The 15,693-nt window shown below is 26.4% G+C and overlaps 4 protein-coding genes across 4 annotated transcripts; 2 read left to right on the top strand and 2 right to left on the bottom strand.

The window, feature by feature from the left end:
* Positions 1 to 4: 4 nt before the first annotated feature.
* LOC114123464 (gamma-secretase subunit Aph-1) lies at positions 5 to 1,335 on the top strand. Its single transcript, XM_027986457.2, has 2 exons — positions 5 to 154; positions 407 to 1,335. Exon 2 carries the CDS (start codon positions 425 to 427, stop codon positions 1,157 to 1,159), a length of 735 nt encoding a protein of 244 aa, XP_027842258.1. The 5' UTR covers positions 5 to 154; positions 407 to 424; the 3' UTR covers positions 1,160 to 1,335.
* On the top strand, positions 5 to 2,903 carry LOC114123466 (protein lin-52 homolog). Its single transcript, XM_027986459.2, has 2 exons — positions 5 to 154; positions 2,382 to 2,903. Exon 2 carries the CDS (start codon positions 2,402 to 2,404, stop codon positions 2,780 to 2,782), a length of 381 nt encoding a protein of 126 aa, XP_027842260.1. The 5' UTR covers positions 5 to 154; positions 2,382 to 2,401; the 3' UTR covers positions 2,783 to 2,903.
* Positions 1,449 to 11,352, bottom strand: LOC114123463 (calpain-7-like). The gene is made up of 13 exons (XM_027986456.2): positions 11,142 to 11,352; positions 9,701 to 9,864; positions 9,458 to 9,584; positions 5,682 to 5,841; positions 5,262 to 5,421; positions 4,922 to 5,054; positions 4,660 to 4,850; positions 4,341 to 4,568; positions 4,022 to 4,266; positions 3,729 to 3,937; positions 3,446 to 3,657; positions 3,126 to 3,358; positions 1,449 to 1,906 (listed from the first exon to the last, which is right to left on the bottom strand). Exons 1-13 carry the CDS (start codon positions 11,350 to 11,352, stop codon positions 1,762 to 1,764), a joined length of 2,418 nt encoding a protein of 805 aa, XP_027842257.2. The 3' UTR covers positions 1,449 to 1,761.
* Positions 11,297 to 12,258, bottom strand: LOC114123467 (adrenodoxin-like protein 1, mitochondrial). The gene is made up of 2 exons (XM_050204539.1): positions 11,760 to 12,258; positions 11,297 to 11,673 (listed from the first exon to the last, which is right to left on the bottom strand). The coding sequence occupies exons 1-2, from the start codon at positions 12,041 to 12,043 to the stop codon at positions 11,409 to 11,411; spliced, it is 549 nt and encodes a 182-aa protein (XP_050060496.1). The 5' UTR covers positions 12,044 to 12,258; the 3' UTR covers positions 11,297 to 11,408.
* Between the last annotated feature and the right edge of the window lie 3,435 nt (positions 12,259 to 15,693).

The raw sequence follows: 15,693 nt of genomic DNA, 5'->3' as shown, positions 1-15,693 counted from the left end.
CAAGTTGCAATAACATATTATAATTTTTCACCCACTCATAACAAAACGATATCATTGCAACCGGGATTCACTTTCCGTCATAGATTATTGTTTTTTTTTTCTGCTGGTTGAAACAGTGAAATTTGATGTAAGCCGCACGATCAAAATTAAACCGGTAAGCCAGACTTTGTTCAACTCGTTTATTTTATGTATAATAAATAATAATCTAAAACGCTCAGTTTATGATACTTCCTATTTGTTATACTCTGGTGCGATACGATAATTTTCTACTAACGATAAATTTACTATTAACAAAAACACTTACAATTAAAGATACTAGTCATTGATTGCTTTATAAAACAAATGTGTGTTCGTGCTGTTCAGTGTTAACGTTTTTCTATTAATTTATTTGTTGCGGTACCTTAAGCTGTGACACCAATCCACAATGACACTAATGGAGTTTACTGGTTGTGCGCTGACAGCATTTGGTCCGGCATTGTCAATGTTCATTGTGACCATCATGAATGATCCTGTACGTGTCATCATATTAATAGCCAGCTCGTTTTTCTGGCTGCTCAGTCTACTACTTTCGTCAATAGTATGGTTCGTCTTCCCCAGCAAGCAGCAGGTTTGGTTTGGAGTGCTCGTATCTGTATTGGTACAAGAACTTTTCCGTTATTTTTTATATCTGCTGTTGCGCAAAGCAGAACGCGGACTCAAACGGTTTGTGGTACACTCATTGGTGTCTAACAACAAACACATGTTGTCATATGTTTCCGGTTTGGGATTTGGTGTCATGAGTGGCCTATTCTCTTTGATCAACATACTTGCTGAAGTTGGAGGACCAGGAACAATGGGACTCCGTGGTGGATACAGTGCATTTTGTATTGTATCTTCAATTTTTACTGCATTCACCATACTCCTACATATATTTTGGGGAATAATATTTTTCCATGGATTGAACACAGACAATAAAAACTTAATTTTATATGTCGTTATTTCACACTTAGTTGTATCAGAAGTAACCCTGCTCAATCAATATTATTATAATACACTCGCACTATCTATAGTTTTTATAATAACAGTGGGTTCAGGATGTTATGCTTTCAAGACTGCAGGTGGACAAATACCTCTTATTGACAAACTTAAAAATCAAAATACAACAGAAGCTGAAAGTTAAATGTATTTCTTTTTTATAATCATGTATTTTTTTAAAATTTTTTTTTCTATTTCTATATTATACATGTTTATCATTTATATTGAATTATTTTGATTATATATCAAGAAAATTAAGTTTTTTAAATGTTAATTTAATTTTTAATTAATAAACTATTAATCATTTTATTTATAACAAAACTAATCTTGTTTGTTTTTTATACACATTTACCCTGTCCAATTTATATAGATTCTTAGGTTTAGTAAAGGATTAATTAAAAGTTATTTGTAAAAAAAATATATTTATATTACAAATTATTTTACTGATATTCTTAAGGTATAAAATGTAGTAAATGTTTTGATTTAAAAAATAACAATTTAAAGTAAATTAGGTATTAGGTTAAATAAATTATGGTTAATTAACAAAAACAACATTTTTTCTTTTATACATGAGCGATATGTATCACATTATGCAATTTACATATTATGTTAGAAATATACACAAAATGTTTTTTTGATGTATTAGTACTCAAAGAGAACTAAATAAATCAGTAATAAATATAAATTTTAGTTAACAACACATTTTTAGATGTATAAATAACTAATTGATGAGTGTTAAAAATTAATCTATCGAATTTGATTAATACTAACTGAGCAAGATGCATTTACAGTTAATATAAATGGTCCTTCTTTTGCAGGCAAGTATGTAGAAGGAATTATTTCGTATGTTCCTGGCTGAATATCAGCTAATTCTAAAATCACATATCCAGACCTAAAAATTGAAAAAATATTAAAAATTAAGGATTATTCTAAATAGTAATGTTGTTTAGTTGATATAAAAAAAAAAAAAACATACGGGAATTTAATGCTATCTTAATTATAATTTTTATAAATTGCTTTCATTCATACATATAATATATATTTAATTAATTATATTATATATATACGAATATATAATTAAAATTTTAAAATCTCGATATTATAATTCCCAATTTCTTTTTTTTTACTTTTAAAAGTGAGTTCTTTACACTACAACATTAGTTATATCTACATATTGATTAATGATTATTAATTACTATACTAATTAACATTTTATAATTTAAATTTATTGAAATTAGTTATTAGTATTTTGTTTTTCAATTTTTTTTTAATATATTGGTTATTTATTATTTTGTGTTTAGAAATAACAAAAATTTAAACTATATAAATTGCTTATATTTATTTGTTTCATTATATGTCAAATGAAGCCGAATGTCCAGATCGATGTATGTATTACATCATCTGCCCAGCTGAGAAGACTATGCCAGAACTTGATCAACAAAAACAACAGTGTTTAGTGGCGATGGAAACCCTTGATCGGTCGTCGCCAGAACTTTGGCCTGAACCAATGCCTGGTATGTCCGGGTTTGCACAACATATACGCGCATCTAGTGCAACTGATAAACAACCATCATGGAAGCAACCACCAGATGCCCATGATATGTTACTTGTACAACGTTATAGTCAAATGCCATTGCCTCCACTTTTAGATGAACTTAAGTCTTTATATGACTTTGCCTATAACTTGGGCTTAGAGGAATCTAAAGAAATGACACGTGGCAAATATTTAAACATATTCACACGTAACACTAATAAAGCCAGTGAATGATATTGTAATAATTTGTATAAACTAAAATAAAGTATATTTTTAATTTATGTAATCATCTCAAAATTTTTTTTTATTAAAGCAATGTGATTTAACTCAATAAATAATATTTGATATAATTAAATTTTAAATAATTTTTTTTTTCTTTTTTCCTGTTTGAACCGACGACCGGGAGGGAATCGCTTTCGCATTACTTCCTCCCGGCAAATTTTAAATAATTTAAAAAATAATTTCAAACTCATTTTTTATGTCTGTGTATCAATACTAATTTTTAACATAATATACCTAAAACCATAGATTAATTCATATACTATAATATAATTAATCTATGCTAACACATACTAACCTATAGCTTCCGGAAGATTTACTTTTAAACTTGGCTGTAGCATTTACATTATTTAACCCAACGCATGATATTTCAATTCCAATCTGATACTGTTTTGGTGCTTTTAATTCTATTTGTAACGCTTCAGTGTCCGATAGTCCATCTACTGTTAATTTGAATTTGGGATTATCATTATAAGTACTATGGTTTTGACATCCACCAGCTCTTATTCCTTTCCATTCACCATTGACAGTCTGTACAAATTGTAATGAATAATAATATATTAATATCCAATTGGTGTTTTCAGTTTTGTCCAATAGCAGTTAAAAAGAAAAACTAACTGTTTTAAATTTGGGATTATAGGAGTTACTCAGCTCTTTCATTGTAAAAGGACATGTAGCATATGCTCGCAGTGTATAATTAATTGTATTCATTTTTTCATATTGAGATATAACTAATGTATACTTTGATGGTGTTTTATCATTAATAACAATCTTGCTAAGGTAATGAGGACTGTTGATACGTGTTCCAGATATATACGGTTCAGGATCATCTAAAAGAAGTAAAATTAAAATCTTACTAAAACGTTCCTATTTCATTGTATATATTTGATAAATTATGTACTTGGGTAATGAACACGTTTTCCATTATTTTTATATACTATAACAGTTATATATTCACGGTTTTCTTTGAAGTCTTGTAGCTCAGTTATGTGTCTGGTTAACAGTATCCAAACAGCACCACTGTTAATATTACCAATATCTAGATAAAATTGTGGATTTTCACTTATATTATATAGATCACTAATAGGACCTGTTCCAGTATTCCAAGTCCTAAAAATATAAGTAATGAATAAAAAATTAGGTTTAGATTCAATATAATTCTAATATATTTTTAATTCCAAAATTGTGATTTACTTATGTATGCACGAAGTGTATGGAAATATTGCTGGATTCCAATTCATACAGAATACATCAAAATGATGAATTACCGATTTGTAATCTATCCAAAAGATTCCGTTATCGAATGAAGCCGCACTAGTCGGATCATAGTCGAGCGTTTTTTTTAATTGAGGTGTCCAACTCTTTTCATCCAACTCAGAGTAACGTCCTTTCCACCGTACATGAGCCCATGGATTTTTCAATTTCAACAGTTTTAATTCCTGAAATAATTTTAAACAATGTTTGTTATATTCTTTCAATATTAAACTAATTAATTTGCATTTAAATGGCTTACATTAACTTTTTGCACTGCTAATACTGCATATGCATGTGAAGAAACAAGACCAGTTCTTCTCTCTTCTTCTGCTGACATTGGTGGTGTAGCGACAGTTATTAATACATCGCCTTTACACAATCTTGTATAAAGAGTTTCAAACAGAACATCAGCATTAAATGTTTTATCATCTAAACGAATAGCACAACGTTCTGGTATCCAGCCAGTTAAAGCATGGAGATCTATATTCTAAAATCAACAAAAATAAATAACCATTGGTTTTCATTTTTCAGTCAATTAAAAATTTTTCAGCAATGATTTTGGAGTTCAATTAACTTACACTACTTGATCCTGGAAAATCATAACCTCCCATTACTTTGAGGTATGCTTTTTCTATAAGGGAAACCCAAAATTCATTTTTATTTGATGAATGTGAGCACAATAATGAGTTATACTGGCCAACTGGCAATAAATCATCTATTATTACCTTACGCTGTATACCATTCAGGTGAAATTTGATCATATATTTTCCTATTAAAATAAACAATACATTAATATCATGTAGTTAATTTTTGTAAAAAAAAATAATTCTATTGCATTACCGAATGGATTGTATACGGGTTGTCCATTGTGTTTTTGAGGATAGATAATCGACGTGATCAATCTCTGTTTGAATGTTTTCTCAAACACAGCACATACAGCTAATGATGCTACAAATGAACAGTCAGTCACAATCTACAACAACAATTATTGAACTAAATAAAATAACAATGTAATATATATCATTATATAATAGATATTGAATAAAAAACATAAAATATTATATGTAAAATACCTAAACTAGATAAATATAATAAAATGAAAATAGTAATTTATTCTTGAATTATTTATTTATTGCTGCTTTTTTTTAAACATCACATAATAAGTTTTTTTTGTTATTACCGTTTGCTTAATGCTGTAAAAGTCTATGGAGTCGCCAACCACCATTTTAGGATCAGAACATAATTGATCAGGTCTTATCCATTGAACAAATTTTTTTTTTTGATCCATTGATAATGTAAGCAAACCATCACTGTCTGTGAATGGAATTGATAACTGAAACCTTTTAAAACAAAAATATTGGTCCTTAGAATTTTTTATTTGAATGTAAAATAAATTACTTTTAGCCAACTTAACTTGAAGTTGTGATAATTTTAGTGATGTAATAGGTAACAGTTATTATTTAATTTAAATAAAATAAAATTTTAAATTTCAGACAAAGACATCTAATTACAAATACAACATATTTAAAATAAGTTTTTAAGTGCTTGCATATGAATACTATTAATAACGTAATATGTATTATACATTTTTTAAATTTACCTCTCTAAAAGATCAACATCCATAAATGGAACATACTCTTTATTGTTAATTTTTGATGTGAATAATAATACTTGTTTTTCTGCTTCTGTATAAAGATCACTTTTAGATTTTTCTAGTACTTTAGAAGTTCGATTTTGAATGATTTTCTTATGAAATATTGCTGAAAATTATTATACAAAATTATGTATTTAATATAAACCAATAAAAAAAAAAATTGCTTTACAATTTAAAATTGTTTTAAATAACGTATTAATAATAGATTTAAACATTGTATAAATAATTTAACTATAAAAATTGAAAAATAAATTTCTAAATATATATATATATTTTAAATTCATTCATATTATAATAACATACATAAGCACATGCTTAAAATTTAAAAATTATATGATTGTTGAATTATTCTGTTTAAGTAAGTACCTTAAATAATGTTTAACTATTTTAATTTTATAATGTATAGTATAATAAGTTATGTAAAAAAAAAGTTCAAATTATTTCCAAAATCTTATTATTTGAAATAACGAAAATACCATAAAATTAGATACTACAAGTAAAAATTTGCTATCCCGAGATCAAATTTAAAGTCCATTTTATTATTACATAACCAATTCAACCAAATAAAATATATACAGATAATTTAAAGATAAAATGTTATAAAACGAACAGAGAAAATTTTAAGCAGTATAAATGACAATGTGGCAGAGATTTAACATTATGATATGCAAAATAAAATAAAAATGTCTTATATTTATAAAGATTGACAAACAATTGATTTTATACAACACAATAATTCTTTATCTTTGAAATAAGATACATTAAATTTGTACACAATGTATATGATAATCATTAATTATCTCATTTCCATGAATGCAAGATATTAAATAAAAAATTTTTATTTAAACATTAACCAAATAATACAAAATATATATTATAAATATAATAATTTAAATAAAAATAATAAATTGTGTCTGCTCTAAGAATATTACTACTATGAGTTGGTTAAAAATGAATACAAGTCACAAAATGATGACCATTATTAAATTATTAACTTTTATAGTACTACATTCAGTAAAAGAGCACATGTACTAATAAAACAGTTTGCCATTATAAAAGAGAAATTAATCTCAAAATTGATAATACTGTTATTACTGGTTAGTTTAGGATTCTGAAATCTCATAATATTTTCTCACTGAAAACACCACTTTTATTCATGTACAATTATAAGTTTGAAAAAAGTATTTTTAATATTACACTATCTAAAAACATAAACTTTAAAATTTAACTTTTTTATTATTTGCACGTTTGGCTTACATTGAATATTTAACATTACAAGTATGTTTTCAAATACTGGTTTTTGGATTGAATGTTTTATATGAACAAAGACAATATATACATCATATAAATGTTAATGTACTTAAATGGCTTATAACTTTTTTTTCAGAGACAATGCATTTTTAGTTAATTAAAGACAACTTATATAATTATATTTTATACTAATAGTTGTTCTTATTCTCAATTTAGTTGTATGATTATTTAAATAAACCCAAAAGTTTTAACAATTAATTTCTGAAAATTATTTATACTTCTTACATAAATTTATATTTAAGCTATAAAACATTTAAAATATATTTCGTATTTAACAATACTAAAACTATATTTATATCATTGCAAAATAACAAAATATTTATAAGTTAATTTTATTTTCAAAATACAATGTGTATTTAAAATTATACTCAATAAATTATTGATAAACTTTAAACAATTATAAATTATAAGCTAAAACAATACATTTGAGAAAATATCAAACTTTATTAAAGACAGCATAGAAGTAAATGTTCTTGAAGAGCATAAGACAATAATCCAGTTTAAAGAAAATAAATTGGAAATTTTTAAATGTTTCAACACACTTTATAAGAAATGTTTCAGTGATTCCATAATTATATAATCAAAAAATACACTTTTAAACTATACAGAAATAAAATAAATTTACAAAAACCAATCTAACAGCTATAAGAACTTATACTAATTATTACATGAGTTTTTGCTATTAATTTAATATCACAAAAAATGTTATTTTTTATAACTTTATGACAACTTTCAGTATTTTATTGAAAGCAGCATAGTTATAAATTATAATTATGAACATGTTTTTGCAATAAAATGCAATTTCTCAATATTTTTAATCGGAACACAGCAAGTAGCTCGGCAGTCTTAAATTTAAAAATTTAAACATTAAATTAAAATTAGCACCTTAATTAATACATTAATATAAAATAGCTTTAACTTAAATAGGTAATGTATTTCAATTATACAAATATTAAATATAAAAATAACAAAATTTAATAGTTTTAATTTTTAGTGTTATTTTTATAGTACATTGAAAATTTAACGTTTTAAAACTTAAAATATAATGGATGGAAAATACTATACCTGAGTATTATTTTATTTTTAAATTAATGCTTTGAAACCATGTATATCAATTAAATTATTATGTACCAACAAATAAAGATAAAAATTGTATGGTTAGGTTTAACATTAATTTTAAGTTTTAAAACTATGAGGTAAGTTTAAAATAAATGAGATCTAATAAGTACAGTATTTACTATTTAGTTTGAATACTAAACATTTACAGTCTTTACATATTTTGTATTATTATATTCAAACAAAAATTTGATGACAGTATGATTTAAATAACTATAAAAAATTATAATTGTTTAAAATAAACTCAAGAACACGAGTATCATATTTAAAATATTCATTAACATGTAAATATACAATAGGAAACCACATGTTAATTTAAGGTTTTTATACATATCAATATATCATAATTCCTCATTTTTTGTATTTATAAAAACAAAAATATATTCAAAATAAATAAAAACTCATAGTATAACATCAAATCATTGAGCATTAAATAAATAAGTTATTTTGTAACACATTTCCTCATATTAATACTGGTAACTAAAAAAGTTGGCTCAAATAAAGCTTACATTTTGAACATTTATAAAAATGGATTTTTATCACAATGACAGTCAAAAAAATATAACTATTAATAACCATTTAAAATTGTACTTATTAGTTACTACAATTTGGATATAAAATATATAGGTTATCCATATTGTTTAAATTATAATTACAGTTGACGCCGGTTATTGGACTCACTTTGGGACATGACTATTTGAGTCCATTAACCAAATAAATCTATAAGGCGAATGACCAAAATTTTTTTTTTAAATTAAAACTTATTTACTTAAAAATATTTATTGATATGTATAAATACAATTAAAAATAAAATAAAATAATATATAGGTATATTTAACTAAATTTTTTGATAAAAATTCATCTAGGGTTGATAGGATTTTCCCTTTTTCGGCTAACTTCATTATCATATTTTCGTAGAATTCATGTTGCTCAAATGCGTCAAAATTGCAAACATAAAGTAACCATAATGGTACCGACTTATATCGCATTTATAGTGTGTTTATTTATATTTATATAATATGTCTTTTTGTTTATATAATTTTTAAATGACCCTATTAACTAGTGTGGGAGTTTAAATAATATACAAAATTTTTGCTACATGTTAGTATATGTGCAAATCGAGACTAGCCATTTTGAGTCTAATAGTCGAATGAATCAATTAACCATGAGTCAAATAAACGACGTCCACTGCATTCAAACATATTTTCCAAATAGAAATAAATATCTTGTTGGAATAAATTACATGCAATTTATGGAAAAGAAACTAATAGAATTATTTCACTCTCATAAGATACCTGTATTATTAGAGCTATTACATGAATTTGACTCCTTTGATTGTTTTAGTTTTTCTGCTCGATCTAGAGCTCTTTCAATTAAAGTAGTTAAATTTCTTATCATCTCATCATCCGATATTTCTTTTTTCTAAAATAGACGTAAGCATTTTTTCATATTAGATGCTTAGTTTTATACAAATATTAAATATCATAGGTAATAAAAATGTGTGAACACTTTATTAATTAGAAATAATTTTTATTTACCACTTTTAATGATAACTCAATTGCTTGCGTATACGTATCAATAGCCAAATCCTCTTTTCCTGACTCATCAATATCCAAAGCTTGCTTGAGTAAATATTTGCACTGTTTTAACCTCACTTTATCTTGGTTAATACTTTCCATATTATTGGCAGCTTCATTTTGAACTATAAAATTCAAAATAAATATCATAAGCTATAAATATTAAATAATATTAAGACGAATGGTGTAATATGAAAATTAAATTGATTGTCACAGAAGAAAATAAACATAAATTCAAGTGCCAATTATTTGTTTAGTTTTGATTTTTTCCAATAAATCAATTAGTTGATACAAAATAAAGTAATAAACTATTTCCAATTATCTACAGGACGATTTCTTACCTAATTTATTAAATTATAATTTAAGGCAAAAGAAATTAATATTATGATAACATGAAAAATCTTGATTGGGTACTCATTTAAAATATTCACAGTGCATATTAACAGTATTTTTGAATAAAACCATATTTTAATCTTTTAATTATCAAATTTTAAACTAAGATTTGCTAATTGTTTAAATTTAAGAGGACAAAGAATTTGCCTGTCCCCCAAATTCCACAAAAAAAAAAAAAAAAGGAAAAATTAGATATATATACAGGAAAAAAAACAAAACAAGTGAACAATTTTCTATTTTCCTTTAAATTACTATATTACTAATATTTAATCACAATTTAAATTAAAACAATTATTTATTTTATCAAGAAGAGCCATGTCCTAAAGACTTCATGTAGTATGATCACTGGATATATTTCATTTCAAACCAAAAGTACTGAAATTTAATAAATAAAAATAATTAGATTAAACTTGAAATATTTCAAAAATAAAATAGTTTATCAACTAATTGATTGAATATCATGTGGACTACTTTTTTACGATTTTTACATTATTTTATAAGATGCAATATTATCTAGTGTGTACAATTTTATATCCCTAAATTTACTTATAATTATGTGAATGTCAATCTTGAGAAAAATGTATGGTGGGTTATTAGCATAAATAGAAATTAATAGTAAGTTTTCCAAAGTAATTAATTAGCACTCCTGAAATTGAACTAATTTTATGATATTATTATTGTTCAAATATAGGCTATACAAGAAAAAATAGCAAAATATATTTCTTTTATATTTTTTTATGGAATACACTTTAATATAAAATATCATAAAAATAAATTTATAAAATAATTGAGATTTCAGAACCATAAATAGTGGAACCTCGATAAGTCGAATTATCTATAACTCGAAGGAATGCCTTGACCCTTACCTTACAATTTACATTTTATATATTATCTGTAAGTCGAATTTTTTTCACTTTCAACTAATGCGAGTTATCGAGGTTCCACTGTGTGTGAATACTTGATTCTGTTCTTGATAAATAACTAACTTTGATTATTAAAAAAAAATTACTTTGATATTCCAAGGCTTCAGCTCTATTAATATAATCATGTGATTTTTGACACCATTCATTGGCCAAAGGATCATCTTTTCGAATCTTCCACGCAAGTTCTAAAAGAGTTGCAGCCTCTTTATAATAATAGACGGCAGCTTGCATTTGACCTTTGCAGTCACAGTCTACAGCTTTATTGGATACTACAATGGCTTCTTCAGCGTACTCCATTTTATTTGAACTACTATAAAATAATACGTCTAACAGTCGTACTAATTTAAACTATACTAATGAGGTTTAGGTTTGTGGCCGTCAACATAAAAGTTTCTAGTGGCTGCAGGCAACACAAGTTCGATGCCGTCCAAACACTTGGTCAGAATAATCTGACAACCCAGTCGTGAGTTTTCCTTGAGAAATGGCGCTAAATCTAGTAAATCGTCCTCTTTCTCTTCCGATTCAGGAAGCTTAGATAAATAATCATCAGCGACATAACAATGACAGGTGGTGCATGCTAATGACGCTTCACAAGCACCCTCCATTTCGACTCCATGCCTGGTGAAATTCAAAAGTTATCTAAATTATTTTCACAGCCGTGATTGTCGACGCCAACGCGCATTTTTTGATTTAATGTCCCTTACCTGTGAGCCAGATACAGGACGTTGTCACCGACTTTTCCCCTGACTTCTGTGCGTTTGCCGTCTCTATCCACATACACCACTCGGACAACGTCAGCTTCGCTTTTCGGTTCCTGCCATTCGTAATCGCCGTGCCATAAACTCAGGGTGGTGGACACAAATCTCTTCCGGACGGACGGGACCACGCACCTTGTCAAATAGACGCGACTCAGCGTAAGAGTCAGGTGACTGTGTCGATTGCAGAACACACCACGCACTAGTTTTGCCACAGTGACGGGCAAAAACATGCTATATCGTATACTATGCGAATAGATTTCTTATACTCACGACGGTAATAACAGCACATGCTAGACAGACAAAGTTCGACGCCGGGTGGTAAGTCAAAGCCGAAAGTATAAAGTGCAGGCAATGCACAGTTGCTTTTGATAACGTTGTGACTGCGCGTGAACGTTGTTATTATAGCTCCGAACTTGTAACCGTCTATTATTGTCTAATCGCGATGACGTCACATACGCATTTGCTGATTACTGTGCAATGATAACGATAATATTGATGATAATGATTAATAATAATGACTGAAAGATGAACTTACTGTAAAAAAACAAAAAGTAGGTAACAAAAGTTCGTGACACTGTGTACAATGAGTAGGTAGATACCACCTTCTTACTTATAATCTGATCTATGTTGTAATTGTCTGACAAATGACAAGACGTCAGTTACTATTCGCCAGTTATTCGCATAATATTCCCCTGGTACCTACGTAAGTGGTTTTGCGGTCTTATACTGCAATGAGTCATCGATTTGTGAACTCGAATACCCTATGATAGGTTGTATTGTAGATTACACCTGAAAAGTTTGTAACGTAAGAGTCATTAAATCAAGTTTTCCGCGACTGTGAGGTGCGAGTAATGACTAGGTATATTGTCTATAGACTTTGGTCGACTGGATATAGGTAATGTAAAGGATATTTTTTTCAATTTGGTCAGAAACGCTATCTAAAACGAGTAAATAAGATATACACTTGGAAGTGGGACTAAACCACTTCAAATATTTTTAACATAATCTCATCAGTGTAATGCATTAATATTTTATACCTATATCTAACTAACCTTACAAATATGTTTATAATTTTTAGTTTTATACATTATAAAATATCAGCTATTGTTGATGTTTCCATCGTATTCGAGTTTAATTAAGAATAAAGATCAAAGACAAAGCCGTTATTATTATTATATAATGTTCTATGTTACCAAGTAATTTTTTGATGATGTCTTATAACGTCTATTGCCGAAGCAACATCTTCCACTAGAGTAGTGTTGGATGAATATTTTTTATTACTATTCTTTAAGATTAATCAGATTAAATAAGTGAACCATATATAATATAATATGTACGGTATTGACTATTGGGCATTGATGTTTTTTAGATAGTGTATTAATGCTTTATAATTATCAAAGGTATTATTTAGAATTTTATTGTTTTAAAGGCATTGGAGTTATTTGAAAACAAAGTTGTTCGGAGGGTCAATAATCTCGAAGTTGTAAGCACTTCGACAAAATTGACTATTTCTTTTATTTATTTATTAATATAGTTGTAGTTAAAATAATTTTTTGTGTATAAATAGCGATATTAGATGATGCTTAACTTTAATTCGTACATAAGATGAAAATACTATATTAACATCGTAGTCGGTATGATATATATATTTTATAAACACGTCCTTATTATTACATATATTTTTTTTAATTCAACAGTGTATTGATTTGGAAATAGTGAGTAAGTAAGCTATCCACTGATAGGATCCTTTTGACAAGATTTATCTAGAACTTAGAAGACGAAGTGACAATTTTATTTTTTATTTGTACGCGCGATTCAATTACCTACTAAAATAATATATAAATGTATGGTCAACAGGCGTATCGGATAGGCAATTGAAGTACACCACGGTTGTGGTTATTCGTTCTTCTGAATTCTGATATCTCGTAAACATGTAATTAATTTCATTACAAAAAATTATGCATTTGACACTATATGTCACTATAACTATACCATTGAACTGTATATGCTACGATGTTGTATATAGTACCGAGAAAATACTATATATCTAAACGGTCGAACCTTTGGTCATATCGTCGAGTTAAGAAGTAATTTTAAAATTACAATGTTTATTACTGTACTTCCATGATTACATGTTTACATGAGTAATATTTCAAAAACAAAGTCACTAGTTGTGTAATTAATTACATAAACTAATAAACTGTCGACGTTTGCAATGTTAACTTTGTGGAGTGTGAAAGCTGACGTTTATTATATGCTGCAAAGTTCGTAAGGCGACTCGTAAACATTTGGTCTCAAAAGTTCATCTCTTAACCAGAAAAAAAATCGACAAGTCAATAGAAAAAACTGATAATTGATTAGCAAAAATCTTAATACGTGTCCATCTGACAACAAAAGTGATGTCTTATTGTTACAACAATTAATATATAATATTTTCAATAATACTTACTATTTTTGCATGTTATTCAAGTTTGCAGTGTAAAGAATAGGTATAGTATACTTATCTTGCGATTTATTTCGTATCGAATAAGTACTATTATTTATTCTTATTCGATCAGTTTAAGTTTAAAATTTTAGACATTATAACCAAAATGTAAGTAGTTAAAAAAATTACATCTAATATGTTTTTATTTTATCAAATACCTATTTAATGATTGATTTTTTTTTAAAATTTTATCACGGCTTCAGCAATCCCTAAAGAAAGTCATTAACTAAGAAAAAATAATTTAAATTTCATATTTTACATTGTAAGAAGTATGCATATTCACTTTACTCATCATAATAATCATACATTATACAAGTAATTTGGTAACAAGAATAATACAAATAGTATTATTATATATATGATTATTTAAACGTTTTTATTTTTTTAAGATTGATTATATTTTCGTGTAAAACAGGTGATCCAACAGAGTTGTATTAAATAATACAAACTACTGAAACTAGCCTTCTTGTTAAATTGATGTTATGAAAAAATATGCAAGTTTGCGAAAATTATATCAAATGTACCTAAATAATGTATGCCAGGAAAAAAAATTTTGGCTGTTCCTTAATAATAAAATATCCAGGTACTAAATAATAAATGTTTAAATGTACGAAATTAATCGAATAAATTTAACTACATAATATACACATTGGTTGTAAAATAAGTTATATGTATTAAATTCTTTTTCTTTCTTAGTACAGCATCAACCACTTAGGTTATTAATTTAAATATAAGTTTTATATAATTTATTGTTTTTTTTTTATTTTATTGACATTTCACACGAATACTTGACTAAATTTGCTACCACCAAAAGGCAAAAGCTTATGTGTTATGACTAATATTAATTATATCGAAGTTGTATACGCCTATAATTACTTTAACGGATTAGAATAAAACAATAACGATATAAAATATAAGGCATTATACACTTTATTATTGACACCGTTATGTTCTTAACATTTATTGTATCGAGCGAATCGAACGCTTAAAGAAACACTAAATATTATTTAACTCCATATTTCCTTTTATATCATAGCCACTATTAGCCAGTCGTGAGTCATCAGATAAGTCCAATGTCCAAATGAGTCACGAAGTATAAAATGACACCAACTATACTAGGTAATATTTTTGACACAATTTGTAATAATTAATAGGTGTTTGATAAAATGTCTATGATAATTAAAAATAATCTGTTATTGACATTTATTGTTATTTTTAATATTACATTTCTAAATTTCTAAATAAAATTAGTTATTAAATAATAATCACTTATTTTATTTCGTTACTGTGTTGGTAAGTATGAAATATTTTAATTGTGTATCACCATATTGGTATAATACAGAAATTGAAGAACAATGATTTAACCTGCTATAGGAACTCTATTTTTAGTTGAAT

This window comes from Aphis gossypii, chromosome 3, assembly GCF_020184175.1.
Source record: "Aphis gossypii isolate Hap1 chromosome 3, ASM2018417v2, whole genome shotgun sequence".
NCBI classification, from domain to species: Eukaryota; Metazoa; Arthropoda; class Insecta; order Hemiptera; family Aphididae; genus Aphis; species Aphis gossypii.
This window is presented reverse-complemented; position numbering and strand designations above follow the sequence as displayed.

What these genes read in the sequence shown, in the direction of transcription:
- LOC114123464 (XM_027986457.2), top strand. Translation starts at nt 425, where the DNA reads ATGACACTAATGGAGTTTACTGGTTGTGCGCTGACAGCATTTGGTCCG.
- LOC114123466 (XM_027986459.2), top strand. Translation starts at nt 2,402, where the DNA reads ATGTATTACATCATCTGCCCAGCTGAGAAGACTATGCCAGAACTTGAT.
- LOC114123463 (XM_027986456.2), bottom strand. Translation starts at nt 11,352, where the DNA reads ATGGAGTACGCTGAAGAAGCCATTGTAGTATCCAATAAAGCTGTAGAC. An exon ending in GATGTTGATCTTTTAGAGAG is followed by an intron (nt 5,422 to 5,681) that starts GTAAATTTAAAA and finishes TTGTTTTAAAAG; the next exon opens with GTTTCAGTTATCAATTCCAT. An exon ending in ATAATCCCAAATTTAAAACA is followed by an intron (nt 3,359 to 3,445) that starts GTTAGTTTTTCT and finishes CAATTTGTACAG; the next exon opens with ACTGTCAATGGTGAATGGAA.
- LOC114123467 (XM_050204539.1), bottom strand. Translation starts at nt 12,043, where the DNA reads ATGTTTTTGCCCGTCACTGTGGCAAAACTAGTGCGTGGTGTGTTCTGC. An exon ending in GTCCTGTATCTGGCTCACAG is followed by an intron (nt 11,674 to 11,759) that starts GTAAGGGACATT and finishes GAATTTCACCAG; the next exon opens with GCATGGAGTCGAAATGGAGG.